We start from the raw sequence: 14,990 nt of genomic DNA on the forward strand, positions 1-14,990 counted from the left end.
ATTCAAGATTTACCAAAGACTAGACAACATTGTTATATCCATAGATTCATGTCATTGTCAGCACAGTTAATTTTAGAACATTGTCATCTTTCTCAAAAATATATATATATATTTATATATTCCATACCTTTTGTCAGTCATCATTTTCTTCAGCCATGTAAGCGGTGACTTACTTCTCTGTTGCTGTAGTTTGTCTACTCTGGACATCTCCTGTGGATTAAATCAGTGTCCAATGTTTCATGACTAACTTCTGCCTAAGACAAGCGTCTGAAGTGTTCAAGCATGGTGCAGCCTATATCAGCATTCCACTGCTTGTCAGAGCCCAGTGCTGGACTTCAGGCATTTATCACTTGAAGTTTAGGCTGCTCCTTGCTTCTCCTGAGTATTATTGCTGGGAGTGTGGACCTGGCTTTTGGATACTGTCGTGTGCACATGGAGTAGTTTCTCCACATCACATCTCCACTGTCACTTACTGCCTCCTGTTTTCCCTCCCCTAGTGGGTGTGAAGTGCTTTCAGATTGGGGCTTGGGTTTAAGGGAGGCTGGACATTTATGTGTTTGTCTTTTTGTTTGTTTGTTTGTTTGGACAGGGTTTCTCTTAGTAGTCCTGGCTATCCTAGAACTCACTCTGTAGACCAGGCTGCCTCCTGAGTGCTGGGATTAAAGGCATGCACTACCACCCAGCTTGTGGAGGTTGTTTTTGTTGGTTTGGTTTGGTTATTTTTTAAAATTAGATATAATATTTTAATTCATTCTTTGATTATTTCATACATGTATATAATGTATTTTCATTATTTCACCCTACCCCTGTCCAAATCTTGCATTCCCACAACTCCCAAATTTATATGTTCTTTGTCCTTCTTTCCTCCCTCCCTTCCTCTCTGCCTGCCTGTCTTCCTTCCCAACTGGATCCAATTAATGTTACACACATGCATATGGGTATATGGTCATACATTGCATGTGGTCAGCCTACCAGAGGCCACAACCCTGAAGAAAACTAACTCTTCCTTCCTCAGCAGCCATCAATTGTCAGTAGTCAGCTAAGGGTGTGGCTGCGTGAGCTTCTGTCCCATCGAGTCCAGTAGACATCATTTGACAGCAGTCCTTGGCAATCTTTTCCTGTCTCTCCAGCCCCTATTCTGTGCTGGACCCTGAGCTTTGGGGAGGGGTGAAGCGACTATTCACACACTTCATTCAGAGATGAGTGTTCCACACTCGGTTATTCTCTGCCGTTTGACCAGTTCTCTAATTGTGGTTTTGACTCATTTCCTCGATCAGCTAGTGGTTGTTTATATAATTAATTGTTTTGTGGAAATATCTACTAAGATCCATTGCCCATTTTTAATTATGTAATATTTCAGTTGATAAGTTAAGAGAGTTTTTTTGTAATTGATTTTGGACATAAATCTCCTATGAGAGTTTTCAAACTATTCCATTGTGTTGCCTGTGTTTTCACTGTCTGAATGCTGACCTTTGGAGCAATATTTTTAAGATTCTGATGGAGTCTTTTTCTTTTGTCACCGTACTTTTAAGGCATGAAAGCTTAGACCAGTGGTTCTCAATCCCAGGGGTTGACTAGCCTTTTCATGAGGGTCACCTAAGACCAGAAAACATTACAATTCATAACTATCAAAATTACAGTTATGTAGTAGCAACAAAGATGATTCTATGATTGAGGATCACCACAGCATGAGGGATTGCAGCACTAGGAAAACTGAGACTCACTGGCTTGTATCTGTGCTTTCTAGTGAGACTTGAGACTTAGATTACTGCCATTTGAGTTACTTTCTGCATGGTAGAAGGAACGACCTAACTTCACTCCTGTCTATATGAGTGTCACGTTGTCCTGGCATTCTTTGTTGATTATGATTCCCTGAACTGAGTTGTCTTAACACCTCAAGAAGGGAAAGGGGGAAAAAAGACCATAAATAGGATGATTTAAGTCTAAACTTCAAGTTTTAATCCATTGATTTATATCTGCTATGCCAATATCACACATTGTAGTAAGTTGTGAGACAAAGGCGTAGGAGTCCTCCAATAATTGTTTTTTTTCTTTCAAGATCATTTTGGACACTTAGAGTCACTTACATTTCCAAAGAATTTAGAGTCAGCTAATCAAGTCTCTACAGAAAGGACTCCTGTGATTTTGATGGGTGTTGTGTTAAATCTGTAGGTGAGTTTGGCCTGGGTTTTTCTCTATCTTAGCAACTCCAATCTATGGACAGAGGATCTCCCTCTGTTTATTTGGATCTTTGTTCATTTCTTTGAGCTGTTTGTAGCTTGCAATATATCAAGTCTGCCAGTTATTTCATTATACTTCTAAATATTTATATTTTTGATCCTATTATGATTAGAATTGTTTTCTTTCATTTGACAATTGTTCATTGCTAGCATCTGTACATGGAGTTTATTTTTGTATATTTATCCTGAATCTTTAATATATTTGTTTTCCCTATTTTTGATTTTTATTTACATTTTTCTAATGATTAGTAATGGGAGGGCACAGTGGTGTATCTCTTTTTGAATAATGTCTTTTTCTTTGCCTATTTTTAATTGGGCTTTTGCTGATTTGTTAGTATTTTGTGCTTTTTGGCTATTGTTTTGTATTAATTTCTGTACATTTAAAAAATGATAAGTGTTAGTATTCTTTATGTTTTAGCATGTTTCTGTGAGTATATGCCATTAGTGTAGGTATTCTTGGAGACAAGTACAGGGCATTAAGTCCTCTGGGGCAGGAGGTACAAACCTTGTGAGCTGCCTGACTTAGGTGCCAGGAACTGAACTCAGGTCCTCTGTGAGAGCAGCAGGTGCTAAACTATTTCTCTGGTCCCTATTTTTTAAATTTTTTATTTATTATTAGTATGTGTAGTGTGTGTGTGTGTGTGTGTGTGTGTGTGTGTGTGTGTGTGTGTATACATGTGGAAGTCAGAGGACAATGTATCCACTATTGATTCTCACTTTTCTCTCTGGGTTCCAGAGATCAAGCTCAGTTGATCAGGCTTGCATGAGGAGTGCTTTTACTGAGACACCCAGAGTCCTTGTATAGCTTTGTAGCCTGGGTAATTACACTTTATTGGATACATTGCTTGTTTGTGTGTCCTTCTGTCCTGACAGTTCCCTTTGCACTCTGTTGATTGCTCTCTTTGATGAGCAAAGTTTTTTGAACTTACGAGATCTTAACCTATTTCTAGTTCTACTGTGGATATGCTTGATGTCATATCCAGAACCTAATTGCTCTGACAAGAGATGTCCTCCCTGTTTTCCTCTGGTAGCTTTTTGACTTATGCTCTAGTCCTTGATATGTGTTGTACTGTGTTGATTTGCGGATGTGGTGTGAGGTGAGGGTGCAGTCTCTTCTTGTGCATTCGGGTACTCGGTTTTCCTGGTGGCAGTGTAAATTCACACTGATATTGAGCTTTACATATGTGCATACCCAGGGCCTTTCTGTCTTTAAGAATCTTAACACAAATATCTCAAATCAGCAATTCTTTGTCCCATTCTGCAACCACATCCCTACAACCCAAGGGTCCCCATCAGTAGCAGGGACCCATCCTTACTAGGAGGGCCCTCAGCCTCACCCTGCCTGCCCCTTTAGAAATCCCTCGACTCTTCGGAGGCTTCCTTTTCTCTCTGTCGCTGTCTTCTTTGCAGTTGATCTTTAAGAAACAGGCCTAAAGGCATTCCTGAGAGGTATTCCTCCTTCTCAAGTGAAATCTTAACAAAACTTCTCATAAATCAAGAGCAAAGAGAGCAACTAAGAGTGAGAACTCAGCCTGACTAATTCTGACTCCCCGCACCTGCCCCCAAGCATTTCTCAGCATGGTCTGTGTAAGCTTAGAATGCAATTTTGTGTACCTTAGCTCGTATGGGAAGGTGGAGTGTCCATGTTGCTGTGGGACTGAGAGAGGGGAGAGGCCACAGGTAAATTACTAGTCTAGATGTAAGTGGAAACACCCTTTAAAGTGATTTTCTTTTAACCCACCCCACCCCCCCACCCCCCACACCCCGATTTCCTTTGATCGATGGGAAAGCAGAGTTCAGCCAGTCTGTACTGTCTATAGCTGGAACAGCAGGACTTCAGCTTTTTTGATGTCCTATTTGTTGTGTGCTTCCCAGGGGCCATCAACGAGAAGGCCACACACCCCGGGTACTATGAGGACCTAGTGGAGAAGTCTATGGGAAAGTACAATCTTGCCACCGAGGAGATTGAGAGAGACTTACACCGTTCCCTTCCCGAACACCCAGCTTTCCAGAACGAAATGGGCATCGCAGCTCTGAGGAGAGTTTTAACGGCTTATGCTTTTCACAATCCCAACATAGGGTATTGCCAGGTAACTGCCATGAGTTTATGTTTGGGGAGGGCTCTAAGTGCCATCCAATCTTGATCCAACCTCAGTTCCTACCATCCTGAAAGAGGGGCATTCGGATGAGACTCTGCACCAGATCAACCAGCCAGGAGTTTAATTAGAGTAAGCAAGGAAGCCAGAGCTGGCCCAGCCTAGCAGCAATGCCCAACCCCGGCAGGCAGCGGGTTTGCAATCCCCTTCTGGTTGCCACGCCATGCCTCCCTCAGCGTGATCACTTATAGGAAAGGGGCTGGTTTTTGGTTTTTTGTTTTGTCTTGTTTTGTTTTGTTTTGTTTTGTTTTGTTTTGTTTTGTTTTTATCAAAACACTGTTATACATAGATTTCAGTTTGTTGTGAGAAGACACAAAGGAAGCAAGACTACATATGTGGGGGGTTAAGAACCCAAAGTTGAAAAAGTTCACCTGGGGAATGACTGCACTCTCCTGGAGGAGTGAGCTGGCCCGGCTGCTCCACTATTGGCTGTTGATCCTGAAATCTGTTTGGAGGACTCTGAGATGATCCACCCACTGTTCACCATGTCCAGTCTTTGGGGTCTAGTTGGTCAGTCCCCTGCAGAGCTAACCTCCTGCCTAACATTTATACTGACAAACTAAACATTGTTCTGTTTTGTTTGCCAGCAGATAATGGACAAAAAGGCTCTCTCTATGGCTAATGGGAGTCAGTGCAGCAGGGTGTCTCAACCGTGGCACTATCACGCGGCATGGTAGTCAGAGTGATGTAGCAGAAACTCAAAATGATAGAACTGGTGTTATAAAGGTTTTGTAGGTAGATCTGTTTAGGAGACATCAAATCACACAAAGTAGAATTTAGCTAAGGGGGCACTGTTCCCTAAGGATGCCAAAGATAAGTCTATACTAACCAGATCTTTAGAGATAAGAAAAATTGATGCTAGGGTGTTAATACCTGTTCACCAAGATTGACCAGCCATCAGGCCCTTCCCCAAAGAATATGCCTCTACAGGCAGCTTAAGGGGACAGCACAGGGTGACAGCCAGTGTTAAGTCCTGGAATGCCATAAAGCCCCCCCCCCCCCCGTTCTCTTCTTGAGAAAAGCCAGATGTGCAGATGACCCCAGGTGAGAACTACTTAAAAAGAACGGCACTGGTGTACTTAAAACATAGCTGTGATGCCATCTTTCCTGAGTCTCCGTCTGCCCAATGGTTAAGCCCTGTTTAAATTGTTCGAAGTGTAAGTGGAGCTGGGGCCTGAGGAGATTTGAGGATGACAGTATGCGTGAAAGACCTCACCCTGAGGTTCATACAAATTAGTAAAATCACCAGCCAGGGCCAAATCCTTTTGGGGTGTTAACTCCAGTCCGCCATGCACATACTCTAGTAAAGCGCCGTTCCATCATCTCTAAGTGTGTGGAATGATTTCTCACTGGGAGTGTATTAGTTCTCTAGCAAGAAAATTCTTTGTCCTGCATGCTGCCCAGTGCTATGTTGCATGTTCAGCAGTATCTCCAACTCCTATCCACTAGGCAACAGTATAAACCCCACTCTGAAGATCAAAGGGGCACCATTACTTTGATAGACAACTACTGCCCTGAGAAGGGACCAATAACGGCATTTCTGTCCAGTCCTTGTCTAGCTGAGTGACTAGTGAGCATCTTGGGATCACTCACTGGCCCACCTCCCATAGCATCCTATGTGCAGAGTACCCAGCCCCACACATTCTTGTTAGGATTGCCCTTCTGCTCCTACTGCGTCTTCTTACACCATGACTGCTTAAGCCACTGGACGCCAACCTTTTCACACACTAGGGCTATGTTTTTACACAGGTTGAATGAAGTAAATGTTTTATTGCAGTCTAACAAAAAAAAAAATATTGCCCACATAAAATTAAGATAATGACTTGTACTAATACCTAGAATATAAGTGGCTGTTAGAAAGCTCTAAGATAATGTGGTCGTAGACACAAAGACCACATTATCCATGGAAAACCAGAAGAAGATTTTAACTCTTAGACACATTCGTCTTTCTCCTACATGTGCATGTATACACACACACTTCTTATCACACACACTCTCTCTCACACACACGTTTTCCTAGGCCACATTATTTATCTTTTTGGTAGCACTTAATTTAAATATATCTCCAAATTGATTCATTAACTTTATAGTGTTGTTTTTTTGTCTGTGGCAGCAGCACTCAAGGCTGGTGAGCCCCTCACCCAACTCAATCCCCCTCATGTCTCATAGGAACCCATGAGAAATAACAGCCGTGGAACCCTGTCTTGCCTGAGGAACTGACCTTGGTCATGACCATGGACTGGAACCGTCAGGCTAATTCTCATGTGGAATTTTAATAACCACTTCCCTTGGAATACCAAGGCTTGTAAGAAAGAACCTTTTCAGTCAGACACCTTTTAGGGGATTTGTATTGCACAAGTCTGATTGGTTTCTGAAAGATCAAAGAAACTCAGGAGCTACTTGGCTTCTGGCAGAATAGAATTCATTTTTATCTTTTGATCTCCATTTTTTAATTAAAGGACAGTTACCTTTGAGCCGATTAGTGGTTATGCGCTTTCTGATAATATCTTTTAATAAAATCCGGGCACTTTAGAGTTTGAATCACCTTTATTCATCTTGAACAACCTTTCCTAGGTGGAAATAAGGGAGGAGGGCTCCAGCTCTAAAAGGGTCCCTTGTTCTCTGTGGACAACCTGGAGCCCCATGTCCTTGCTCATAGGAACTATTTATGGAGAGTAAAGGGAAATATTTACCTCCACAGAGCTAAGGATTAAGAATACTGAAGGGATTTAGCAGGCTGAAAGCTCTGTGAGACCGGCTTGGGGCAGAGGCTCTACAGTAAGGGCTTGCCTGCGCATGCTTGAGTCAGGCAGACAATGGTGCTGGTGAGGAAAGACCCTGCAGGGGTCTGAGGGGACTATTGGCTTCCATTCTGAAGGGCCATAAGCAAACACAAGAAGAAGGAAACTCGCCAGGCCTCTGTGCTCTGGGAATCCTGGCTTTTCTTGGAAGTTTATTGGCACCTGCAAGAATCACTAATTTTTCTTATTTCTTTCTTTCTTTCTTTCTTTTTCTTCCTTCCTTCCTTCCTTTCTTTTTTTTTCTTTTTGGCCAATCTTGTTGTGAGTGAACTGTATCAAAAACATAGACTAACACACACGTGTCTTTCCATAATGCCAAAATTTACTGAATGACAATAAATCCACAAGGTCTTGGGATTCAGCAGTAGCAATTTGTCAGCTACTTCCACCTTCTGGCCCAGCTTAATACAAGTTTTTAATTCCAATCTCGATTACTGTCTGTCAGTCTGTCAGTCTATCAGTCTGTCTGTCTGTCTGGATCCAGAGGGTTAAAGAGGCTGTGGAAGAGTGGGGTTTGAGCCACAGGCTGACATAAATGTAAATAGAGCCTGTATTGATAGGGACCCAGTCTGCCAGGAGGAAGCTGCTGCAAAAGCATTGGGTGCCGAGGGTCACAGGTCTGACAGAGTGATAGGGCTCAGCCCAGCTGCAGGAGCAAACAGGCAGGCCTATATGAGAGAAAGCAAGAAACCCACAGATGGATGGGTGGGTAGAGGCCCTGACAAGTTGGCCTTGTCAACAGTGGGAACCCAGCCACTTAGATAACCCTGGGACTATGTGGAGTTCTCTGTCTCTCTGTCCCGCATGCACTCACTAGGTATCAGCTGTCCCCATAGCAGCCGGGGTGTTCTTCTCTTTATGGGGTCTAGCTGAGGATGTTACAACTTTCCTTCAGCCTGGCATGTCCAGTCAGTTCTTGGGCCTGAATTTCCTGAGTCTGATACCTTTGCATGCCCTTACAGTCTCGATTCAGCCCAATAAAATTATAGAGTGGCACTTACATACTTGCAGGAATAGATCTTTTTTGTTTTGTTTTGGGTTTTGTTTTGTTTTGTTTTTGTATTTTTGGCCTGTGCTGTGGGGGTGCCACCAGACAGATAGTGTTTTTTGTGGGTTCACTAAGGTGCACAATCACCTTTCATTCTCAAAATGGGGTCAGAAGCTGCTTGCCAAATGGCATGCTCTGAGATCCTGCCGGCTTCCAGTCCAGATGGCTTCTATGTAGAATACACTTGACGCATGCAGACTGTGATGGCGTCCTCTCTCCTTCCATTAGGCCATGAACATTGTCACTTCAGTGTTGCTTCTGTATGCCAAAGAGGAGGAGGCGTTCTGGCTGCTCGTGGCCTTGTGTGAGAGGATGCTTCCCGACTACTACAACACCAGAGTTGTAGGTATGTGTGGTTGCGGTTAAACACCTTAGTCTGTCTCATGGGAAAGGATTGTAACATCATATTAGTTCTCCTCCTCAGAGCTGTGACAAAATACCTAGCCAAAAATCAGCTCAAGGGAGGAAGGGTTTGTTGTGGCTTGGAGTTTGCCCATACTGTCCACCATACAGGGAAGTCACAGCAGAGGGAACACAAGGCAGCTGCTACATTGGGTCAGGAAACAGAAGTGAATATTTTTATTTAGTCCAGGACCCCAGCTCTTGGGATAGTGATGCCCACATTCAGAGTGGCCTCTCGAATCCTAGTTAAACTTCCCCGGTAACACCTTCCCGGGAATGCTGAAATATGTACCTCCCGGGTGATTCAAAATCCAATAAAAAAGACCACTGCCTGTGTGGTACCAGCTTAAAATGTCAGCAAGCAGGGTATGATGTGTACAGCTAAAATCTCAAAGAAAAAGAGCCTTGAAAAGCAATCCACGCCTTGGGACTGAGCAAGTGTCATGGTCAGTTCCTACTGTTGGTTGGTCATAACCCACAATCACCTGGGAAGAGAATCTCAATGAGGCATTGGCTGTCTGTAGAGGACTGTCCCGACAGCCTGCGTGGGCAGTACCACTCCCTGTTTGGGGACCCTGGCTTGTGTAAGCATAGAGAAAGCTAGCTGAGCACAAACCATGCATTGCTCATTTCTCTCAGCTCTTGCCTGTGGTGTGAACAGCTGTAGGCTCGTGCTGCCGCCTTGAGTTCACTGCCGTGATGGACTACATGCTGGAACCACGAGCTAATTTGAACCCTTTCTCCCCTAAGTTGCTTCCATCAAGGCATTTTGTTATTGCCACAGAAATGAAAGCAGAACACAGTTCATCCGTTTGATTCGGCTCTCCGGGAAGGCGCAGGAGAACTGATCATTTTGTGTCACCCACTCAGGTGCCCTGGTGGACCAGGGAGTCTTCGAGGAGCTGGCACGAGACTATGTCCCACAGCTGTATGACTGCATGCAGGACCTGGGTGTGATTTCTACCATCTCCCTGTCATGGTTCCTTACACTGTTTCTCAGTGTGATGCCATTTGAGAGTGCAGTGGTGGTTGTGGACTGTTTCTTCTATGAAGGAATCAAAGTGATATTCCAGTTGGCCCTTGCTGTACTGGATGCCAATGTGGACAAACTGTTAAATTGCAAGGATGACGGAGAGGCCATGACTGTTTTGGGAAGGTACTATACTATGTCTGGTTTGGGGGCCACCTTCTCAGTTTGACTTAATTGATCAAACGGCTTATTATTCTCTGTAGCCAAAGACATATTTTCATATTCTTTTTCACTTTTAACATTTATTTATCATCTGGTTGTATATGATATTTATGTGCATACGTATGAAGGTAGATGCATCTGTGCTCATATGCAGACAGCGTTGGTATCTTTGTCCATCATTCTCTACCCATCCTTTTGCGGCAGGGCCACTCCCTAAACCTGAGACTCATGTTCCCTGGCTAAGCTGGAAGGCAGTGAACCCCAGGGATCCTCCTGTCTTCTATCTTTGCCTCCCATAGAGTTGGCGTTACAGTGTGCTGGATACATGGGTTGTTATGTGAGTACTGGGATCCAAACTCCAGCCCTCAGGATACAGCAAGTGACCTTAACGCCATATCTTTGGCCCAATATTCTTTTTCTTTAAAGATAAAGGGAGTTTCTTTCTGTTTTTAAGAAAGTCTAGTAAGGTGTGGTGTTGCACACTGTAATCCCAGCTGTTCAGAGAACTGAGGCAGGGGAATCATATATTCAAAGCCAGCCTGACCAACTTAGTAAGAACCAATCTCAAAATAAAAATTAGAAAGGGGGCTGGGGCTGTAGAGTTGCTTAGCATGCAGAAGATGCTAGGTCCAATCCCTGGTACTTGAAAGAGAGAGAGAAAAACAACAAAAAGAAACAAGAAGATCTTAGACTTTTGTTTTAATATGTAAATTAGAGATCTGTAAGCGAGGCGTTCCATTTCCTTTCCAGTGATAGCTGGTTCATGTCTTATCTAAGGTACTTAGACAGTGTGACCAACAAAGACAGCACCCTGCCTCCCATCCCTCATCTCCACTCCCTGCTCAGTGACGATGTGGGGCCCTACCCTGCGGTGGACATCTTCAGACTCATAGGAACATCCTACGAGGTAGGTGTGCTTCCCAGCCAGCCGAGAGATAAGTGTCCCAGTGTTCCCCATCTGTCTGTCTGTGTCCTGCAGGTGGGGGAGGGGGGGTCCACGTCCTCACAAGGCAGAAATTCAGAAGTATCCTGCTTCTGCAAGCCCTTTCCATAGCATCCTTTCTAGCCTAAACTCCATTCCTGTCACTGCTGCAGCAACCAGGAATTAAATTTGGGGACAGACAGAAATCTTGTCCCTTTTACATTGTGAGGATTGGTGTCAGAGACAGGCAACTACCTGGAAGCTAACAGTTTTGATCTCAGAGATTGACACTGAGTGGAACCTGAGATTTCTCTTGGTCTTTAACTTGTTGTAAATGGTATGGCAAGCCTGGGCCTCTGGTACATGATCTAGAAGCATGTCAGATTCAACTCTCAGTAGATTGAGGAGTCATCACGGGAGACCTTCATAGGGGATTCAGTCCCCATTCCCACCCTAAGTAGTTAGAACTCCCCTGAAGTAGATGTGACATTTATTCATTTATATATTTATTTTTAATTTCTCTTTCTTTTTACCGAGAAAAAGTCTTGTTATGTATCTTGGGCTATCCTTGAAGTGTTACCAGCATCTCACTAGAGATAATCATTCAGACAAACTTTATAGCCAGTTGAAAATCTTTATTCCAGCTAACTGGGACCACACCCAGGTATTCAGACCACTGGGTTTTTAAAAGGCATAAACCATGTCCTTGTATCTCACTTGGCAGCTTCACAGAAACAAAGAGTTTAACAGACGCTCAGATATAGGGGTTCACACAAGCAGGCTAAAGTTAGATAAGTCAGTTAGGACATCCTGACCTCAGATTCCTAGAATAGAGCTGGGTAATTTTCTGTAGGGTTCTCCATTAAAGACCCCGAATTCTAGTCAAACCTGCAATGGCCTCAGAAAGAATACAGGAGGGACCTCAGCAGCACCCTGCCTTGTCCCAGAAGTGAAGTCAACACTCCTAGATCAGCCTCTTGAGTCCTAAAAAAAATCTAGCAAGGCCTATGCCATTAAATTGGTCCCTTGATGGTTACTGTGTGTGTGTGTGTGTGTGTGTGTGTGTGTGTGTGTGTGTGTGTGTGTGTACATGCATGCGGTGGCTAGATGTTGACATCAGTTTTCTTCACTAATTGCTTGCACTTTAGTTTTCTGAGACAGGATCTTCTTGCTGAACATGGAGCCCCACAGGTTAGCTGCCTTTCCAGAAAGCCCCATAAATCCCCCCTGCTTCTGTCTTCCCAGTACTGTTATTATAGGCTTTTTCTGTGAGGCTTGTGGGGATTAGAACTCGGGTCCTCAACCCTGAGCAGCAAGCGCTTTACTGGCTGAGCCATCACCCAGCCCCACAGTCACTGTAGATGCCACTGAGCTGCTGTTGGGATCTGAAGACTTTCCCTCTGGGAGCTTCTCTTTCCCAGCCACAGTTAATGAATAATTTCATCATTAATGACAATTCTTACCTACTCCTGAATTGGGCTGTTTTGTGGAAATAAATAGTATGTCTTCCTGCCTTGTCTGAGTTGGGAAAACAGACAAGCATGTTTGAAAGTGGCCAGGTCACAAAATGCCCGTGTGGGTTTCTGATCCCAACAGATGTGGATAAAGGAGCTGGGAGACTGACCAACATTCCTCCCGGCCTCTTCATCTCCCAGCCTTAGAGCAGATGCTCTCCTTGCCCATCGCACACGAATTCCTTCACACACGGCCTCACAACCAAGCTTTCTTCTGGATAGGCTGTTGACTCAAGGCAAACACATGTGACTGAAACTTAGTTCTGTTGCTAGAAATGTGAGAATCTCTAGATTAGTAACTCCTAACCCCTGAGTGGCTTTCCAACATAAAGTCCAGTCTAGGTCACTGTCATGCAGAAAGCCATTCATTCTGTGTCATGAACATCTCCAACAGTCTGCAGGTGTCCCTGTGTATTTCAGCACATTTGTTTCAGAAACACCAATGTTGCTCCTTTCCAGAAATTCGGAACTATCCGGGCAGATTTGATTGAGCAGATGAGATTCAAGCAGAGGCTGAAAGTGATCCAGACCCTGGAGGACACCACCAAGCGCAATGTGGTAAGGCTTTGAAGGGCAGCTGGGATGGGGGCACCTCACTTTCCCCTCCACACTTGCTGGCTCCTCAGTTCCAGCTTGGCAGAACTTAGAGGTGTGTCTCTCTCAGTGTGACATGTTTTGGATCTAGGAGTCACTGTGCTCACCCCTTTATAGGTGCGAACCATTGTGACCGAGACCTCATTTACCATGGATGAGCTGGAAGAACTGTATGCTCTTTTCAAGGTGAGTTCCAAAGGAAATCCACATCCATTCAAAGGGACAGGGGGGATTTGCTGCAATTGTTCGGGGAGTTCTTGTCTTTCTGTTAGGTGGTTTAGGGGTTCCACAGGTCCCCAACACACACAAGGAGAAGACAGCTGGGAGAACAAAGCTGTCATACTTAGTAGGAAAAGTAAATCAATTATTAGCAATAATTTAAGTTGATATTTTAGCTCACTTCCTCAAGAGATGAGTTGTTTTCTTGGACCTTAGAACACGGAACCTGGATTTCCATAGAACACTGATAATCAAGTTCAAATTCTGCCTGAAATTTTTATAATTTCTCCTACTAAACCCCAAGTCATCCTTTAGGGGGAAAAAATAACATAGATAATAGAAGAAGCATACCATGTTAGGAGGCCTGTTTAGTTTGAATTCACTGTTTCAGAAGTCTCCTGACCTGTGGTTGGCCTGCTCTGTCAGTCCTGGGCTGTGGTGATGCAGAGCATCATGGTAAAGGGGCCTGGAGGAGCAGAGTCATCACATCATGGCAGCCAGGGGACAGAAATACACCAAGAGAGGGTCCAAGGCAAGACACAGCCCTCTAGACCATGACACACTTCCTTCAACCAGGCTCCACTTCCAGAAGTTTCTATCATGTCCCAATAAGGCAAAAAACGATTACTCCATTGATGAAGGCCAGACTGTCATGATTCAGTCACCTCTAGATGATCGAATTCGTCTTCTGGGGACCAAGTTTTTAACATATGGCATTGTTGTATGGAAGGTTTGTACCCAAACCCTACATGTCCACACATCTAGGGGGAGAGCATCATGGGTTCAGTTTCTGTGTTCCCTTTTTCCTTTTTCACTGAACCACTATTTGTGCTGATTTTTAACAAGAAAATCAGCAATGTAATAATTTTTGTATACTTTCTAATTATTAATAATTCAATTACAAATTAAAGTGTACATGGATGATTTACCAATTCTTTCTTTATTAATTTATTTTTTACATTCCAATCCCAGTTCCTCCTCCCTCCTCTATTCCCACTCCCCCCACCTCCCATCTGCTCCTCAGAGAGGGCAAGGCCTCCCTTAGGAAGTCTACTAAGTCTGCCCCATCATCTCATTGAGGCAGGACCAAGACACCTCTCCACCTCGCCACACCCTTGTGTCTAGGCTGAGCAAGGTATCTCTCCGTATAGAATGGACTCCACTAAGTCAGTTTGTGCATTAGAATTAGATCTTGGACCCACTGCCAGTGGCCTCATACATTGTCCCAGTCACACTATTGTCACCTATATTAAGGGAGTCTAGTTTGGTTTTATGCAGGTTCCCATTTGTCAGACCTCAGTCAGTGATCTCTCACTAGCTGATTCTGTGGGTTTCCCCATCATGGTCTTGACTCCTTTGTTCATATTATCTCTCCTCCCCTACTTCAGTTGTACTCCAGGAGCTTGGCTCAATGGTTAGTTGTGGATTTCTGCATCTGCTTCCATCTGTTTCTGGAAGAGGGTTCAAGCTTCTCTGGGGTTATGGATTGTAGGATGGGTGCCTTTTGCTTTATGTCTGATATCCACTTTTGAGTGAATAATACTATATTTCTGGTTTTGGGTTACCTCACTTAGGAGGGTTTATTCTAATTCTGTCTATTTGCCTTTGAATTTTAGGATGTCATTGTTTCTTACTGCTGAGTAGTATTCCGTTGTGTAAATATACCACATTTTCTTTATCCATACTTCGGTTAAGGGACATCTTGGCTGTTTCCAATGTCTGGCTATTACAAATAATGTTGCTATGAACACAGTTGAGCAAATGTTCTTGTGGTGTGAATGTGTCTCCTTTGGGCATATGCCCAACAGTATTGCAGGGTCTTGAGGTAGGTTGATCACTAATTTTCTAAGAAATCGCCATATTCAGTTCCACAGTGGCTATACAAGTCTGCACTCCCACCAG

General features: G+C 43.8%; 1 protein-coding gene across 1 annotated transcript in view; it reads left to right on the top strand.

Annotated features, from left to right (window-relative positions):
- The window catches only part of Tbc1d9 (TBC1 domain family member 9), a 97,740-nt gene that overhangs the window by 70,390 nt on the left and 12,360 nt on the right, over positions 1-14,990 (top strand). Inside the window, exons 10-15 of the mRNA XM_051194895.1 lie at positions 4,116-4,330; positions 8,474-8,591; positions 9,518-9,803; positions 10,617-10,746; positions 12,735-12,833; positions 12,987-13,055. Coding sequence (XP_051050852.1) covers positions 4,116-4,330; positions 8,474-8,591; positions 9,518-9,803; positions 10,617-10,746; positions 12,735-12,833; positions 12,987-13,055 — 917 coding nt within the window. The remainder of the gene's footprint in view (positions 1-4,115; positions 4,331-8,473; positions 8,592-9,517; positions 9,804-10,616; positions 10,747-12,734; positions 12,834-12,986; positions 13,056-14,990) is intronic.

Source organism: Phodopus roborovskii, unplaced genomic scaffold (genome assembly GCF_943737965.1).
Source record: "Phodopus roborovskii unplaced genomic scaffold, PHOROB, whole genome shotgun sequence".
NCBI lineage: Eukaryota > Metazoa > Chordata > Mammalia > Rodentia > Cricetidae > Phodopus > Phodopus roborovskii.